This window comes from Chenopodium quinoa, unplaced genomic scaffold, assembly GCF_001683475.1.
Source record: "Chenopodium quinoa cultivar QQ74 unplaced genomic scaffold, ASM168347v1, whole genome shotgun sequence".
Taxonomy (NCBI): Eukaryota; Viridiplantae; Streptophyta; class Magnoliopsida; order Caryophyllales; family Amaranthaceae; genus Chenopodium; species Chenopodium quinoa.
In genome coordinates, this window is record NW_018743196.1 from 872,571 (window position 1) to 891,082 (window position 18,512).

General features: G+C 38.4%; 2 protein-coding genes across 2 annotated transcripts; both read right to left on the reverse strand.

Moving 5' to 3' along the window:
• Positions 1-1,869: 1,869 nt before the first annotated feature.
• On the reverse strand, positions 1,870-2,538 carry LOC110732918 (Werner Syndrome-like exonuclease). Its single transcript, XM_021912903.1, has one exon. The coding sequence runs from the start codon at positions 2,536-2,538 to the stop codon at positions 1,870-1,872; it is 669 nt and encodes a 222-aa protein (XP_021768595.1).
• Positions 2,539-4,167: 1,629 nt separating this feature from the next.
• On the reverse strand, positions 4,168-13,847 carry LOC110733006 (KH domain-containing protein At4g18375-like). The gene is made up of 8 exons (XM_021913011.1): positions 13,702-13,847; positions 12,518-13,116; positions 11,447-11,926; positions 9,438-9,674; positions 9,081-9,356; positions 8,083-8,132; positions 7,887-7,983; positions 4,168-7,053 (listed from the first exon to the last, which is right to left on the reverse strand). Exons 2-8 carry the CDS (start codon positions 13,100-13,102, stop codon positions 6,922-6,924), a joined length of 1,857 nt encoding a protein of 618 aa, XP_021768703.1. The 5' UTR covers positions 13,103-13,116; positions 13,702-13,847; the 3' UTR covers positions 4,168-6,921.
• Between the last annotated feature and the right edge of the window lie 4,665 nt (positions 13,848-18,512).

Sequence of the window (18,512 nt, forward strand, 5' to 3'; positions counted from 1 at the left end):
TGGGCTATAAACTCTGGTCGTGCTTCCCCAATGCTCGTGATTGCTCCAAAATATCTCGAAAAAATACTCCAAAAGCATAAATCCCTGCAAAAGTCAACCAAATCTACGAAAACACTAGAAAACACCAATTAGTAATAAAAGTGGCTTTTAAGAGCCAAAAACACTACTAATTATGACCAAGGGACGGGGGTAAAATACTATAAAAAATAGACACATCAGTCACCCCTTCACAATCTCATTCTTTAAGTATGCCTTTCCTATAGCTTGTCATGTTGAATATAATAAGTTTTCTTTGAGACATAGGTGTTTTAAGATGGCAATTACGAAGGGAAAGGAACCGTATTTATTTAAAAAGGCGGTTAAATGTGACGGTTGGCGCAAGGCGATGCAAGATGAGATTGATGCCTTAGAGTGAAATGGTACGTGGACCGTTGAGGATCTTCCTCCCAACAAGAAAGCGATTGGCAGTGGTTATGGGTATATAAAATAAAATATACCGACAAGTCTAAAGTGGAGCGTTTGAATGCGCGTTCAATTGTTCATGGCAATCTACATGTTGAAGGTGTCGACTATCATGAAACATTTGCTCCTATTGCTAAGATGGGTACGGTATGTCTTTTTCTTCCTATTGTTGTTTCTTTGAATTGGGAATTGCATAAGATGAATGTTCATAATGCTTTTCTTCAAGGTGATTTGGATAAGGAGGTTTATATGCATTTTCCGCTAGGCTATGTCCTCCAGTTCAGAGGAAAGTTTGCAAGTTGAGAAAGTCTCTATCTTTATGGTTTGAAACAAGCTCCGCGTTAATGGTGCTACGTTATCAAGCGTTTTGCGACACTTTGGTTTTAAACCATCTTATGCTGATAATTCTCTATTTAGTTATGTTCTCATTGCATGTGCTTGTCTATGTGGACGACTTGATTATTGCAAGTTCTTCTCATAATGCTATTGTTCATTTCAAAGCATATTTGCACAGATGCTTCTATATGAAGGATTTAGGCGTTCTTAAATTCTTCTATATAATGCTATTGTTCGTTTCAAACCATTTGAAACTCCATTTTGTTACACAAAAGAAATGAATATAGATAGATATACATTGGATAAAACAAACAAAAAACTGATCGAACAATCATAATTCATCCACCTGACTTGGTTTTCTGTCTCCTTAGAACTCAAGGTTATAGGGGTACGATCCTATAGAACATATCCAGTTCAAGTCAGGCCGTATCCTATTATTTGCTTGTCTTGGTTTATAACACAGTATTTTGTTTGTATCTGACCAATGTGGGACTTTTGTCAATTCAATTAATAACATGATTTTACATTATTTAATGCCTTTTCTACTTTCTTTGATTTGTTTTAGATGCATAATTTTCTAAATGACGAAGTTTCAAATTAGATGCATCACTTTTCATTTTAGTAAATATACTCTCTATCTCCATCTAAAATTTTTCTATAAGTCCGTGTTTTACAAAATACGAGTAATACATCTCATATAAAACGGAGGAAGTATTTAAAATTTGGCATCTCTTCTAAGTGGTACATTTTTGTAATGCAAAGTTTATGCATCATTCGCACTGAACATAATGTTTTGTTGAGATTTTTTATTTCATTCATGTTTATGTTCTATGCTTCAAACAATTGATAATGTAAGAAATAAAGTACGAAAAAGCCGTATAACCTCCACACAACTCATAGCCTATATAAAAGAACATAATCAATGACATCTAAACTTTATTGCCTTAATATAGTCAAATGATATCAAATTAAGTTACAATCTTAATAATTCATAATACTGGTAGACAACAATTGACAACTATCTATCATAATATTAAGTACTCGAACTCCGAATATCTCTCGTAATCAGTTTTAAAATGGAGTAGAACCTATGTACCCTCCGAACAAGTCATTGCCTAAATAAAAGCATATGAAAGCATCTGAAGTGGCTGCTTCAATCTGTTTCTGGGATAATGTGGTAACACCCCAGTTACTCAGAGCTGTAGCAGTAAAACTATCCATCAAATGCTTCTTCACATCAGAAAAACACAGCTCTTTCACTAAATCCAGGAGACCATACCCTTTATACACTTCTTTCTCCTTGATAGCCGAGGCCAACTGGCCTAAATCAACAGCGTTCCTACACTTGATCCCGTAATCCCTCTCCAACGCCTCAAGACAGTGCCTGATCCCGACACCCACAAAGGATAACCCTCGGAGTTGGAGAAAGTTGGACAGTGAGCAAGGCGCTGTTTTCAGTTGCAGCAACTGGATGATCAGACAACTGGTGCCATAACAAAGCTTCAATATTGCAACTCTTTCTGAAACTTGGTGGTTACCTCCAACGCCATCAGCACTAGAGGACGGTCTAAACTCTTTCTCAACTCCCAAACCTACAACACATTTACAAGTATTACCGCGTACATTTTGGCTTATGCTGACAAGCAATTCCCTTAGACTTTGATCAAGCTGGGCTATGGTTTTTACTACTGTGGTTTTTACAACTCTGCTTTCTAGTCCAACCTTGCAAGTTATCGACATATTTGTTCTGTGATATTTGTTCCTAGAACCAGTATATGAGAAGGTATCAAAGGAAAAAAGAGATGTAGAAAAAATAGGAGGAGAAAGAGAGTAGAAAGTATCAAGTTAACTAGAAAGTAACCAACTTTTTCACTCCACTAAGTAAAATACTTTCAATAATTGTACTTTCATGGCCGAAAGATTTGAACATAAAACACAGTTCTCATAGTCTTACCCCACCACCACCTACAAATTTGATGGCGCTAAGTTTTCTATCACAAAGGTTACTTTGTATTTGTGGGAGGTGTGATAAAAATGATAAATTCAACTTGTGTAATAATAAGATCAAGAAATACCATCAGGTAAAACTACTAGTTAGCGAAAATCATGTCCAAATCGTAACACATACACTGTATTATTCGTATAATCAGGAGTTCACAACTACTAATCTTAAATTGCCTGTTACTTCGTAATACATAGATTAAGCAAACCATCGGTCTAACCCATATACACCATACAAACAAAGCATAGACGAAAATCACCCTTCCGACCACAGGAAATATTAGTGCAGCAGAACAGATAAGCTTAGAAGGCACCGTAAGCAGCAGGTTTATTATGTTGTTTAGTGCAGCAGCACCCCAGCTACCCCAAGCGCATGTGCTCTACTTCATATTACACAATACACAAATGATACAGTATCACACATTACTAGCCAAGTCCAGCAGACAAAATGATCTATGTTTATCCTACACTTGATCGTATTCAACGCTTCAAGTTAGTGCTTTACTAACATCAACAAAGGACATCTCTTGGAGTTGGAGAAACTAGGAGACAGAACAAGTATGTTTTTATACGGGGAGCCGTTTGTGCATTAAAAGAAAATCATGGCACAGTTATATGACTATATCACCACATTTTTTTCACTCTAACCTTGTGCATCTGAGACATAAACTACGTATTAACATTTTTCCCCAGACTTCCAGCAGAGGTTATGCAGGTATCTAGTCACTAAACACAACCAGTATTCCTACTCTATTAGCCTAATTAATTGTCCATCCGAAAGATTTGCCTCAACTCAACGCCCAAAACAAAAAAGATCGCGTAACAAGTGTACTGTTATGGTGTTGGGAATCTGGGTTATTGAATTGTAGAAATAATTAGAATCTTGCATTATAGAAGTAGGAATCGATATTTCTGTATTTCCTGAAGATTTAATTAAGCTTCTGAAATCAAATGCATTTACTGTAATCGAGAGTTGAGTAGCTTAGTTAAACCGTATTTTAAATTTCATCCGTTTCAACATATGCTCCTTTTTAATCAATTCTGTACCACAACAATTGACAATTTCTAATACCAATTCAATCTAACTCGTCACCTTACTCATTTGTGTACACCTGTGCATTAACATTTGAGGGCCAGATTGAGCATTTGGCAAAGCATCGATAACAGAAATGTGGTAAGAGTAGCAAAGAGTACGCTAGTACGAAGTAAAGAGCTGGGCTATCGCACAAAATTGTTCGCTTTTGTGGAATTCAAAGAGCATTTCATACATAATACGGAGCAACATCAAAAGAATATTCGTCCCACAGGGAAAAAAAATCAACAAACATTTGTCTGTAGGTATAACTTTAATGTATCAATATAACAATATTAACAAGCGAAGATCAAAGCTCAGATGCATATTCATTAAGATCATGTCATAAGGCGGTCATGTACACAATAGAATATTATCCAATAGTCAATATAAAAATTCAACAACACTATCTACTAAGTATTATTACAAGACCTGCAACAATTACTAATCCAAATAAAGCCAACAAAATTAAAGGAGCAAAACAGGCAACCAACAAAATACCTACACAGCTTAAACCACGCCAAAAATGTAAGCCTGTAATAACTGCACAAGCTATGTTAAATCACAGCAACGCTGTAAAACTACCTGGACAGACATCAAGCACCCAGCACAAGCCAGCACATTGCAACAAAGTCACCAAGATCAACAGAGACGTTTTCAATCAACTCCTTGGAGTTATAATACCTTAAAAAGCAGCCAAACTCATAGGTATGATCAAAATGTAAGCACCCTTTTTATGGTCAGTTTGGGACACAACTATGTCTACCTGGATACCACTAGTTCATCTTCTCTAAATTGCCTTGAAAATGAGAAGTTGAAAAGCTTGTGCTGCAAATACATTATAGAAGCACTAGATTCAACCAAGCTAACTATGCCTAGTCTGGAGCACTCAAAGATAGTGTGATAAACTAGAATGAAAGTACAAGTTACCTAAATAAAAGGTCCAGACTCTATGACTGCCTTCAGACTCTACCATCTTCTTAACCAGAAAGCAGCAGGTGAGATGTGCTTGCTTTATATAGCCTACAAAATGATATCCTATTTCAGTTTTCAGGCTCATCAACAAAAACTACCTCCCAATGTGAACCCAGCTCACGAAAAAACCACAAGCAAAATATAAGATATAACTAAATCGACACACAGCAGGGGGCAAGGATGTAAAGAATGCTAATCAAGAAATCTGAAAAACCCACAATCACAAAAGAGAAGAAAAAAAAAACACATTTTGGGTCTAAATATCTTTTCTTTCATGCTTCTTGTGTTGTCCACTCTTCAAGTAGCTTAAGAGACCTAGTACCAAAAACCAAACCAAGAATAAAAGGAAAAAGATTTCTAAGTTCATCAGGGTTTAACAAGAAGCAACAGATGTTCCACTAATTGGAGGTTAAGCAATCTAACACCATAATTTCTAGAAAACATATAAGCTAATAGAAATGGAGCCAGAGATAAACATATTAAGATTAAGAATTCATGACTAGAAAAGGCTCCTCACAAGTTCTTAATACTTTCTTTTACTACCTTTGAATCTAAGCTTATACAAAAAACTTTACAGGAAAGGGCCTACTAGCATAGAATGATAATTTTGGTTTTTAGAGTCCTAAACATCTTCCTCCATTCCTCTGATGAGCTGTTTGGCAAGGAAAAGAAAAGGCAACATCTCTAAGCACTAAAATTGCTAGCCCGTTGACATAGTTCTACACATTATCAATTTCATCCCAATAGCACAGTGAATGTGCATAATTTACTCTCTTTTCTTCGAGAACACACACCAAGACACCAAGTTATGATTCAGGATGGAAAAAGAAAGGAAACAGAAGGCAGAGAGGAGCCGATGATAGCAGGAAACCACGAGTAATATACATAGAGGAAAAAAAAAACTTTGGACATCATAACATTTCTCTAAGGAAATCCAGCTTCAAAAAAGCACAGAAGAAAATGAGTTACTCCAAAGAGGGGGCCTGTAATTGCTAATAAACAAAACAAAAGATATGAAGAGATTAATATTAGAAAAAAAAAAAAAAAAAGAGGTTGAGTCAAGATTAGAATTTAGACTGCAGAGACAAACCCTCACAATGGGAAATCACTATGAAATGACCAAAATAACTTAACTACAGCAAACAGTTTTTTTATTTTTTTTTAAAAGGGAGCTAGGAGCCTAGGATTTGAGTTTGCTGCCAATTACTACAGCAGAATATGCTTCTTGTAATGGATTTGTACCATAAAAGCTGGTATTAGAAGTTAGCTGAGTTAATAAACTCAAATCCAGGTAGATACAATTCTTTCAGATTTCTGAGTAAATAACTTCAATGGCAGGCAGATTCAAAACACTGAATTTCAGAAGCAGAAGAAGGGCAGAGATCAAGCTATTGTGTCTAATGGACAATTCAGGAACATGACACTTACAAGGCAACATGATCTCAAATCAAGCATTATGACACGGATCAGGCCTACATGACTAGAAAAGGGAATATAAACATTCCCCACAGCATTTACAAGCTTTAAATTCCGAGAACTATATCTCAGAATCTCAAATTCTCAGACCTTAAGCTGACAATCTGACATTGACTGACATGGAAGAGCATAAGAGGACATGAAAAGCAGATGCAGTTTCTGAACGAATATTATAGCAAAAAATAAACCTGAGAAGCTATATAGGAGGAATGGAGGAAAAGCATATGAACACCAGAACATGCAACACTGGTTTGATTATTATGTTCAGTAGAAGAAAAACCTTTCAGTCAGAAACAATATGTTATTTATGGAAACTGCAAGAGTATAGATGGATAGCACAAAGTCAAGAAAGGATTGAAGGATCCTAACTAAAGCAAGGCAGCCCGCAAAAGATGAGTAGACTAAGTAGCCATGAGATCTAAGCTCCATCTAGACAGATCTGTGTGCGAATCCTCTGGCACAATATCTTGATTGGCATTTTTGATGGAGACAAACTGGTGGAATATTGTAAAAAGGAGAACTGATGGAATAGCCTAGAGAAAGTGTATAGAGAATAACACCCTTATAGTCCAGTTTCAACTTTTCTACAAAGAAAACACTTAAGTAGCCATAATGAATGCCTGAATTAAATTTTCAGCTGAACGCTTCTGCTCAGGTGTGCCAGATATATGTGCCACACGGTCTCCACGAGAAGACTTTGGATCAGAAATCTCTATTACTGCTCCAGATATCTAGAAGACCAAAAAAACAAGCGAAATTCCAAAGAATGTTAGATACTTAAAGCCTCATCATTCGAAACAACACAAAGAGGAAAGGACTCACAGAAAAAGAAAGACAGCTTAAGATCAGCAAACACAAATCAAAAAAAAAAAAAAAAACCTTCACTCCATACATATAGTCCACAAATTCAAAGTTCAGTTTCATGTTGGAAAGTAAATGTCTAGAGCTGATTAAATTTCTTTAAAAAAATCTCACTCAAGCTTCAATTTGATGAGTTAGTGGACATAACAAAACCATAGCTCTTCTATTCGTTATAGAAATAAGATAAGCTGAGTTTAATTGATGAGCGGATGAGGTACTCAGGTCCTTAAGCTTATATCTGGCCCTATCAGAAAATAAAGGTACAGAACTACTCAATTACTCATAATTTCAAAAGCTCGTCTTGTAATAAACTAATAACATAATCAAGCCAAGAAAAGAAAAATAAGAGAATATGCAATGGTTGAGTGAGCATGGGCTCAGCAGTGCCAAATCAGTTAAAGCTTCAACTGTCTGAAGTTACGATCATAGACATAAGTTGAGTAGTCAATCTAGTGAATCTTAAGCAGAGATCAGTAGTACATAGCTTGACTCAGTCATTAACAGCCATAAAAAACACATTTTGAGCGCATAGACTAGTAATAAGCAGCTACGTAAAGATAAGGTTATCAATAGGAATGAAACCTCTCAAAGCTCAGCTATCCACCCAGATATGTCAGCATGTGTTTCAACAATGTATACACTAATGACACATGAGCAAAACCAAAATGGAAAATCTCACATCAAATCGGAAAACAGAATGTACCTGACGAATATTGGAAAGATTAGCCCCGCTTTTTCCAATAACTTTACTTACTGCACTAGCGGGAATCATTATCTCCAGAGTAGAGGATTGCAGCAATCTGTTCCATGCCATAACCAGAATAGAAAACAATCAACACAGGCAAAAGGTTTAGCTAGAAATGAAAATTGGGTTTTTAAGCAAATAATAATAATCATACCCTCCATAAAGCTTGGATGAATACGAGGATCCATATCCATCATCTCCCATCTGGAATGTACAAAATCAAGAATAAAATTACTCGACATAGAAGAATAAAAACAAAGACCTAAATCCAGCCTCCAGCCAACATATATTTTGACTGTTAAGTAAAACTGTAAACTATTGTGTGTGTGTGTGTGTGTGTGTGTGTGTGTGTGTATATATATATATATATATATATATATATATATATTCAACTAAACAACCCAGAATCAAAGGGAAAAAGAAAAAAAAAAAAAAAACCATGGAAAAATTTGTAAGTGCTAAGTGAAGGGAGGAGGTAGTCTTGAGAAAATAACTTAGAAATTATTTCATAAAAGCTATATCTTCGATTAGATGATTAGATATGCAAGGGGAACATAATAAACAATATTAAATAAACCTTTAAAATCCTTTGTTTCTGCAACCAAACCCCAGATATCTACAAGAGAATAAAGGGAAGGAGACACAACAACTCATACAACATCAATATTAAATGATCAGCAAAATGAGGAAGTAGCCAGCAGCGGCGAATTTAGAAATATAATCAAGTGGGGTCAAAATACTTTTGTTTAAAATCTATTAGGATCAAGTGATCAAATTTTGATAGAAAATATGACATTCAAAATTTTACACTTGAAAATTTTTATTTAGCAAATTTAAGTAAGGTCAAAGGACCCCACTTAGGACAATGTGGCTCCACCACAGGAAGTAGCTATTGTGCGGCGTGAACACCATACCCCATACTGAGAATTCAAACCAGAATTCCAGAGGGAAGCACGTAATCCAACATAAAGATGGGATTTGTGCTACACCATAGCCATAACAATCATAAATCAACACATTAGAACCCATAAGCTTCAAGCCAACATTATAAGGAGGTTCTCTTTTATACATAGATCAGAATATCAGATCAGTAACAAACACAGATCATTGCAGCTAAGGGGAAGGTACAGTTAAAGAGTGAATTTAACATACCGACAATGATCCATATTTGTAATGGCTACTAGATGAATACATGCCAATATTGCCAACCCCACCTCCAGACTCAGTTCTTGGTTCATAACCCAAAGGGTTGACTGGAGGAACAGTTTGTAAAACAGGAGGCAGTGAAAATCCACTGCTACCAGGGTATAAAGAATCAGGAGCAACAGAAGGATTGCTAGCACCAGCCTTATCTTTCAGAGCATCATCACGGAGCCTAAGAATAATTTGTATAAGTGCATCTCTGACATTTTTAACTTCTCCAGACACCTAACATGATATAAGAAGTAACAAAAATTAATTCAGCTAGAAGGAATAGTTTTAAAAACTTAAGAATTATAGGATTCGTACCTCAACATATTCATCACCTTCATCAGCACACTTGGGATTGTCTACTTTTGAAATCCGGATATCAGCCCTGGTCCTTTTCCTAATCTCATTGATTATTGAACCGCTCTTCCCTATAATGCACCCAATATTTCTAGATGGAATAAGAAGGCTCATGGTAACATTTTCAGCATCTTCATTGATCTTTTCTTGAAGTAATAGGATAGCTTCAATTGCCTTTGATTGTAGATCATCCGATGACTGCCATGAAACAGCAATTTTATCACAAGAGTTCCATAATACAAATTTTAAAAATATATTATTAAAATTTAACCAATACTTAGCAAGAAGTCTTACGGTAATAATTGACAATTCCCGTACATACAATACAAAGAGCATATACACTCATGTCAGCCAATACAGGATAAATGTAATTTTTAAGAAGGACAACAGCAATGACCAAGCAAGGCTTGGCTTGGTGGAAAGGTTTTAATCTCGCAACCATGAGTTTTGAAATCACACTCACAAGGGGGAACGTTATATTATAATATTTTTTTACCTTATCTATAGTAATATATAAAGTGAAAAGGGGTTTTGGGTGATAAATTTTTCTTTTCCCAAAATACCCCTATCATCTTTAATTTTCTATATAAAAAAAAAAAAAAACTACCTTTATTATTTTATCTTTTTTTACAAAAAAAAACTACCATCAATTAAAAAATAAATAAATAATTAAAAAATAAAAAAATAAAAACTACCATCTTCTATATAAAAAAAATTAAAAGCTACCTTAATTAAAATAAAATTAAAAAAAAAAAACTACATTACTATCCTTTTTTTAGAGAAGTCATATCCTTCTATTGCCTCCATAATTTCATCAATTTTTAAACTCACTAATACTTTTTTAATTAGGAATTTTTTTTTTTTTTTGGAAGACTTTTTTTAATTAGAATTAGATAGATAATATTTCATGAAAAAAAGGGAGAAATGAGACACATAAATTTCTTATAATGCACACGCAATATGGGTGTATCTCATAGCTTGTACAGATAATTAAAAAGCATATCTACTTTAAAAAATTTAAGTTTGTCTTTCAAGACTAGAATAACAGTTGCAAAGTGGAAAGAGGGAGGGAGGGGGGACTGTTAAATTATGACAATTTTGTATCAATTTAATGGAGGCCACTGAACTTATATGCACCCAAAAGGGGGGGGTGGGGGAATCAGCCATCCAACTCTACATTTATATCCTCATACACACTAACGAACTAAAAAAATGATTTGATAAGAAGGAACCTAACAAAGCATCAATGATAAATATCCACACAATACCACAGGGGAAAAAATCCACATTCCAGAAATGCAGTGATGATGATTCAAAAAACTTACGAAAAGGTATATACCAAATATTATCCCTTCCATTCATTCATTACTGCTAATCAAACTAATTGATTATTAATTTATTCAAAAAAAAAACAAAAACTAATTTATAGGTGATAGTTTCTAGGTGGCATGTGCTGTCAAGAGTACAACAGCAGGAAGAAACCAAAATGCAAGGCAAAATAAAAAACACAGTGGGAGTCAGCCATTCAACTCTACATTTATATCCTCTTAAACACTAACGAACTAAAAAAGTGATTTGATAAGAAGGAACCTAACAAAGCATCAATGGTAAATATCCACACAATACCAAAGAGCTTTTAGCTTTGTGGGGGAAAAAACCCACATTCCAGAAATGCAATGATGAATTGATGATGATTCAAAAAGCTTAAGAAAAGCTATATACCAAATATTATCCCTTTCATTCATTCATTACTACTAAACAAACTAATTGATTGTTAATTTCTTCAAAAAAAAAAAAAAAAAAAAAACCTGATTCATAGGTAATAGTTCCTAGGTGGCATGTCAAGAGTACAACAGAAGGAAGAAACCAAAATGCAGGGAAAAATAAAAATCACAGTGGAAACAAGGTAGTAACAGAGAAGATTAGAGAGAAGACATATGTTAGTTGTAGTAATAAAACAGAAGTCATACCTCAGTTGAAGTTACAGTAATCAAACATTCACTGCACTTATCTCGGGTAGCTTTAGTATCATCAACCTCAATGTGTGTACCACTGGCCTGTCTTACACTTTTGATAGTACACCCTCCTCTCCCAATGACACGCCCAATCTTATCAGAAGGACATAAAACCCGTATTGTCAGCTCCTCAGACCGAGAGGCCCCATTATAACCAGGGACAACAACAGACCACATGCCTCCTGAATCAGCATAGCCTGGAACAGAAAGTTCTGGTGCATGAGCATCCATTAGAGAAGCAGACCTAGAAGGAGCTATGGGATCAGTATAAAATCCGCTGGCAGGATAAACAGGCATGTCAGCAGGAATAATGATGCTTGGTGCAACCTCGGGCACACTAGTTTCAAGGGAAATTTCTTCTTTAGGAGCAAACTTATACATGATTGCAGAAACAGCAAACAGCGCACTTTTAACAGCCTCAGAATCTCCTGAAATCTGATTAAAGACAGAGATTTAACAAAAGCAAAAGATTGACATCAAGTTACAGAAGTGTTTTCCAATATGAAGAAATAAGTTGAAAACACCTTCGATATCAAAAAGCCAGTAGAAAGAGCAATAGCGATAGTGAGCACTCTGCCCGAGCTATTCAAACTTTAGAGCTGTTAAAAAACAACTCTTGGCATGAAATTTACAAATACAAGAATTAAATCTACATGCCATATTGGCTACTCAAATTACAATTGCTATAGCCAGTTCAACAAACTTTGGACAACCTGCTTATAGCAACACAAGCAACAAGATTACAACATCAATTGATGATAATCACCAATTCAACACTGTAGAGAGGCAAGGTTATCCTTACTGTGCATAAAGATTACAAATACTAATTTCCTTTATTTTACCTTTAAAAAAAACAACTTGCAAAAGATGGCAAACTAAGAAGCTGCATAAGAAAATTTGAAAATAATTCACAAGTATACATGCTGCTGCACAATGATAAGATTGATGCAAAGGGATGCACCTCATGCAAGAACTTGTAAGCTAAGAACTACACATAACATAAACTTATTCCAAAGAGCGACTGACCTGAACAAAATTGTCAAAATCCATAGCACACGAATGACTCGGGTCCGTATCATTTTTACGAGTAACCCTAATATTAGCCCTTGTATTGCTTCTCAATTTCTTTATAGTGGTCCCCGACTTGCCAATTACATTAGCAGATTGACTAGCTGGGACGAGAATGTTGCACTCTTCTATATCTTTTTGCCTCCTCTCAAAATCACCCAAGCTGGACAATGCATTAGCAATGGCAGCATGCATTCTAAGAAGAGCATCTTGAGCAGGGCAAAGGGGTGCATTATTGGTATACTCCTCATCAAATTCAATATCTAACTTCTCCTTTACATAACAATAGATAGTAATCACCCTTTCCTTGGCACCAGGAAATGGATCCACCACCTTCACCTTCGCTCTCGTCTCCTGTCTTATCGAATTTATCACCTTTCCAGCTCTACCGATCACACTACCGATAACCGTGTCAGGACACAGAATCCTGTATGCAATCAATTCATCACCGCCCTTCTCCTCCTTATCAGTCCGTCTTCTCTGATTCTTACTATCCCCATAGTTTTCTCTCTGACCTCGATATCGCTTGCCCGTTTCACCCATATATTGAAAATTATCTACAAATGGAAATTTTGATTCAAATTTTAATACAATCCACACAACAGAACTATCAACCCTAGAATTATGCAGATTTAGTAGCCAATTTACTTCACTACATGCACATTTTACAAGTCAATTTTATTCACAGAAATGATAATTCCATGCAGATAATTACATTATATCAGGCTCTTTCACAGCATAAACTTTAATCCAAAACTTTAATCTTTTGCCTCAAAACCAACGATGCTTTCAATCAAATCTTATTTCTATCGATAATTCAATCGAAGCCCATGTGAAAATTAAGGCCAATGAATAGTACCCATTTCATGATAATCAACCATTGTTATAGGGATTTTATAGAATAACAATCAGCAAAAACTTGATTAAGAAAAACCGGATTCCACAACATCATTCCCCAAACTTGTCAAATTGAAACATACCTCAAGATATCCAAAATGATTTTTTTAAAAAAAAAAACTTTTGTTTCTACCCCAGAAATCGAAAAAAATAATAATTTAATTATAAGTAGAATTCTAGAAATCTAACATAGAAGAAAAGCATAAAGAAACAGAATTTCTGTAAAAGGGATAGGAGTTACTAACCAGAAAGAGAGGAACTTTGGAGAAGAGAGAACACGAGGGCTTCAACTTGAAGGATATGCAAGGATCCTATGAAATCAAAAATTAAAATCCAAGACCATTAACAATATTACATACCAACAATACAAAGTAAGTAATCTTTACTTCGTCGGACTATGACATTCTTTTGGTTATGGCTCTACTTGGCTAGGCCCATATTGACCATATACGGTTTTGTTGGATTCATAAAGTTTGGTCTTTTAGTCATGTTTCACATAGCGTTTTATGTAGCAGTTAGTAATGTTTTTTATTTGATTAAAATGCTAGTTGGAAAAAATTTATTACAAATGGCTAGATCTAGCTCTAACATAAGAACAAGTGTTGTCTTGTTTTCATTGTCGACAAGCTCCTATATTTACACCTCTTTATTTAATTTTTACGAGAGGAATAAATTAAATTAGGTCTTTTAGTTAATTCATTCATAGTTAGACATGTAAAGGTCAAGCACATGATCGAACCGACAATAATTATAGTCCAATTGACCCATAACGAAAACCTGATTTCCTTTGTTAAAAAAAAAAAAAAAAAAAAAAAAAAAAAAAAAAAACACTTGTTTTGGGGTTTTCTGATGTCCTGCGGGAGAGCTACAATTCCGAGACTGGAACCGGACGCCTGTACCTGCAAAATAACGGAGACTCCTGAGAGCTCCGCCTCCAACGGTCAAGTTAGTACCTGATTAAGGAGTAATTAATACAGAAATTAAAGTAACAAGGTCTCTCTAGGTGAGAGTATTTAATGTAGGTAATCTGCTTTGCTAGCGAGATCAGCCGGTTATTAGTGTGTTCCGTAAATTATTCGGTCCCCTGATTAATGAGGATTAATCGAGTATTTATAGCCTTGGGAAGCGTGCAACTCTCTAGGTTTAAGGTAAACCTAGGGCCGATCGGGCTTCTAGACTGAAATGGGCCTTGATGGCCGGTTGTCCCATTTGGCATGGGTGGACACGTGGCGTGTCTTAAGTGGTCCGTGGAGGACGCGTGGCGGAACCTGGTTGGTCCACTTGTCAAACGGCGCTTGGTGGATAAAAATCCCCTAATCATTTGCCCCTCACAGGTGGCACGCGACTGGTCACGTGTCGCCTGTGACAGGTGTCGCACGGTGACAGGCGACGGCCCGTTACAGGTGTCACCTTGCAGACGGCCGGGAGATCCTCCCGCCCAAATTTGAATTCGGAAGCGACCCTTCGCCTTCTCATTTTGCCTATAAAAGGAAGTGCTGACTTCGGTCATTTTCACATTTGAGAATTTTTGCGAGAACATTCGGACCCCTGAACTTGATCTGACATTTTCGGACTTTTTCTGCCTACCGCCTGTTCTGACAAGCCGACTGACCCGAACTTTCAGGACTTCATCAACTGTCATCCGTTCAGGTAACTCAGTTCTCTTACTCTTAATTTTCTTTTTATTTTTTGAAATGGCACCATGGAAGCACACGACACGCCCTAAGTTAGTGATCAGCCGGTCACCGGGGACGGCTGAATCTAGGACTAGGAGTGCCGCCTGCCCTTTTCTGGACCCATCTTTGCCCTTTATACAAAGTCCGACTGAATCTGTGTCTATGCAGAACGTGATGGCCAGAACAAAAAAGACTGCTAGAATATCAAACTCAGACGGCTCCTCCCAAAGGGTACTCCTTAGCGAAACATCTGACCAGGCGCCAGATGTGGAACGAGGCGACTGTCAAGCTGACAGTTCTGAGAGAGGGACCAAGGTGTTCCCTTCTCATCTAACCGTGGACATGTCTAATTTACCTTCTGCTCCTTCTAAGGGAGAGGAGGCGGGCCCCTCTAGGAGAGGGGAGGAGTCGTCCTCTTCGGACTCGTCAGGGGACGAGTCCGATTCCAGCTCTTCTGACCATAGTTCTTCTGACCATAGTTCTTCTGACTCAGAAGAAAAACATAACCGCCTACAAGAGGCGAGAAGTTCCCATGCAGTGGAGAAGGGGGATAATTGGGCAGAGCCGTCCGCCTCTTACAGAGAGGAAAACACCCCCTACTACTGCAGGGTGCCCCGGGGCCGGATCGCAACCATGCGAGACAACGTGGCGAGCTTTATTGCTAACCACAAAATGAGCCCGGAGTATTTACTGTTTGTGCCGGATCCAGAAGATACTGTCGTCTGGCCGGCTGGTACCAGCTATGGTGACGGCTGTTTTGGCTGCTATGTGGCGGCCATCAAAGCTGGTCTGCGCTTCCCATTACATCCGGCTGTTCAGCGGATTTTAGATGGGTATGATCTGGGGTTATGGCAGTTAGCCCCCAACTCTTGGGTAAACGTACTCGGCTATGTGGCCGGGTGCGAACTGAACGGGGTGGAGCCAAGTTTTGAGGCTTTCGCCCACATGAACTATCTCAGCCGGACCCCTAAGTCGGGAGGTACCGGCTGGTATCAACTAACAAGCCACAGGGGTTACCTCATGACGAGAGGTAAGGCAAACAAATGGAAGGATTGGCGGAACACCTTCCTTATTATCGAGAGTTCAGACACGGAGCTGAACAAACGTTTTAACAAGTGGAACAGAGATCCGCCTCTTCTTGCAGGCGGCCGCAGCATGCCGCCTGTTCCCCCAAAGGCTAAAAGAGAGATCCTAGACAAAGGACTCTTCAAAGTAGAGACTAGGGTGAACTCTACTTCAGGGGTACGAGAGCAAGTACCCCTACACTGCGTCCCGAGCTTCAAGTGGCTCTATGATGAGTACTTCTTGGCCGCCTGTGGCCTCGGCAGTCGGTGCTCTAGAGGTAGCCGGCCTGACGAATACTCTGTTTTCTCACGCCTTGTTTACTTGGGATTTTTACTAACTTTGCTGTTTATTTCTTTCAGCCGACGCCATGAGTAAAATAACAGCATCTAAGACTGCGGCGGCCATGCTGCGGGTTTCGCTAATGAAGCAGTCGTACGCCGACTCCCCCAGCAAGGAGGCACCCTTGGTAAGCTTTGAAAACTCTTCCCCTTTAAGTTGTATTATGCATATACTAACTCTTTTTGTTTTCAGTCTGGCACTCCAAGGGCTTCTTCCTCGCAACAGCCGGACCCCAAGGCCCGGAGAACGACTGTTGCAAGCTCTCCTGGGTCTTCCAGGAAAACAGTGGCGGCTGAGAAGCAGCCGGCCACTTCTTCAAAAACCCAGGCGGGGCCGCCTAGATGTATGGACACTTGCTTGTAAAAACTCACTCTTGCTTCCTTCTTGATTAGGTCTAACTTGTTTTTCCTTCTGCTTAATGCAGCCGGCCCCCAGGGACTTGACTTGGTTGAGGTAGCCAAGTCAATGGTTAAAGTAGTTCCTCCCTCTGACAGGGAGGCGGTCAAGGGTGCCGGCACCCTTGACCTCGATGGAATTTCGGGGATCCTAGCTGAGGTATACCCTTTTGAAGTTCCAGGACGCCTGTTAACCCTTATGATTGGAAACTGACGCCTGTTTTTCTTTGTACTTAGGCCCTGCTCCGAGTCAACAGCCTTCGCAAGCCGATTGATCGGAAAAACAAAGAGGTAAAGGCCGCAAAGGCTATGGCCGCCTCCAGCTGTGATAAAGCAATGTTTCAAATTGCCCAAAATGAAGTACTGACCATTGATCTTCTTTATTATCAGGCGCAGGCGACCGCCGCTGTTCGGGCTCAGCTAGAGGCGGCCCAAAAGAAGGTTGACGAGCTGGAGGGGACCGTCACCAAATTTAAAGCCGAGCTGAAACCCCTTCGCCAGAAAATGCACTCTTACGAAGCCATGGAGAAATCTTTGGCTAACGTAAAAGAACGCCTGGTGAACCAGGAGAAGAGTCTTACCCAAGAGCTCTCGGACAAGGCCGAGCAAGAAAAACAAGAGCTCGTCCGGGAGATGGTGGAAGACTCCGCCCAAATCCAACGCATGACCTGGGAACGACTGTTCCCCAGTGCCGACTTTGCCTCATGGGAAAGAACGTACCGCCAGTGTTCGGAAATATATAATCAACAGATCCTGGCGGCTGCTGAAGAAGAGGCGATGGACGTTGCGTTGGAGGAGGAAGAGCCTGTTGTGGCGCTTGTGCCACTTGGGGGAAAGGCATCAAAAGATGATGCAGCGAAGGCCGAGTCCAGCAAGAAGAGTGCTGACCAGGCGGCTGCTGCTGATACTGAACTGCCCCCTTCTTAAGCTTTAAGTATATTTTTTCTTTTCACGGCCTGCGTGCCGTTTGCTTTGTAATTACCCGGCCAGGGGGCCGGGGTTTTGAATATTCTGCTGGTCTTTTATGGCCGGCTCATTTTAATCAAATTTTTTGTTTTTGTTCAAATTTGTCTAAGTATTTGAAATTTTCTCACTAGACAGACTGTTGTGTATGGCCGAACGTTAAGACAGGTACAAATAGTAAGTATGCCGCCTATGCCCCTGGACGACTGGTTGTCTGTTTCCAGGATAGATGATCAGTCGGCCATTTAATCAATCGGTATTCGAACTCTTTATTCAATTTGACCAAGTAAATAGAATTACCAAGTAGCCAAGGAATTTAAGTAGGAAAACAAGCGGCGGGTACCGGTTGTTTCCCTTCATTGCCAATGTTGGCCTCTAATTTGTTATTTGTTAACCTAGCAAGAGTATTGGTTGAGAGCCTTTGTTTATTAAAAACAAGTGGACGACTCGTACCTTTTAGGCTCAGTACTAAGTTTGAGTGACTATTAAGTTAACATAGGAGTTACTTAGTCTTCGTCACAATCTTGATTGAGTAGTAAAGGTATCAGGCGGCGTAGGCCGGCTAGACCCCTTGATTTACCAATGTTTGTTGGCTATTTACTCAATAGGTTATCCAGT

Coding starts and splice junctions, on each gene's coding strand:
- LOC110732918 (XM_021912903.1), bottom strand. CDS start 2,538: ATGTCGATAACTTGCAAGGTTGGACTAGAAAGCAGAGTTGTAAAAACC.
- LOC110733006 (XM_021913011.1), bottom strand. CDS start 13,102: ATGGGTGAAACGGGCAAGCGATATCGAGGTCAGAGAGAAAACTATGGG. Junction 8,133..9,080: donor ACAAATATGGATCATTGTCG/GTATGTTAAATT, acceptor TGTACATTCCAG/ATGGGAGATGATGGATATGG. Junction 7,984..8,082: donor TCATCCAAGCTTTATGGAGG/GTATGATTATTA, acceptor GGCATGGAACAG/ATTGCTGCAATCCTCTACTC.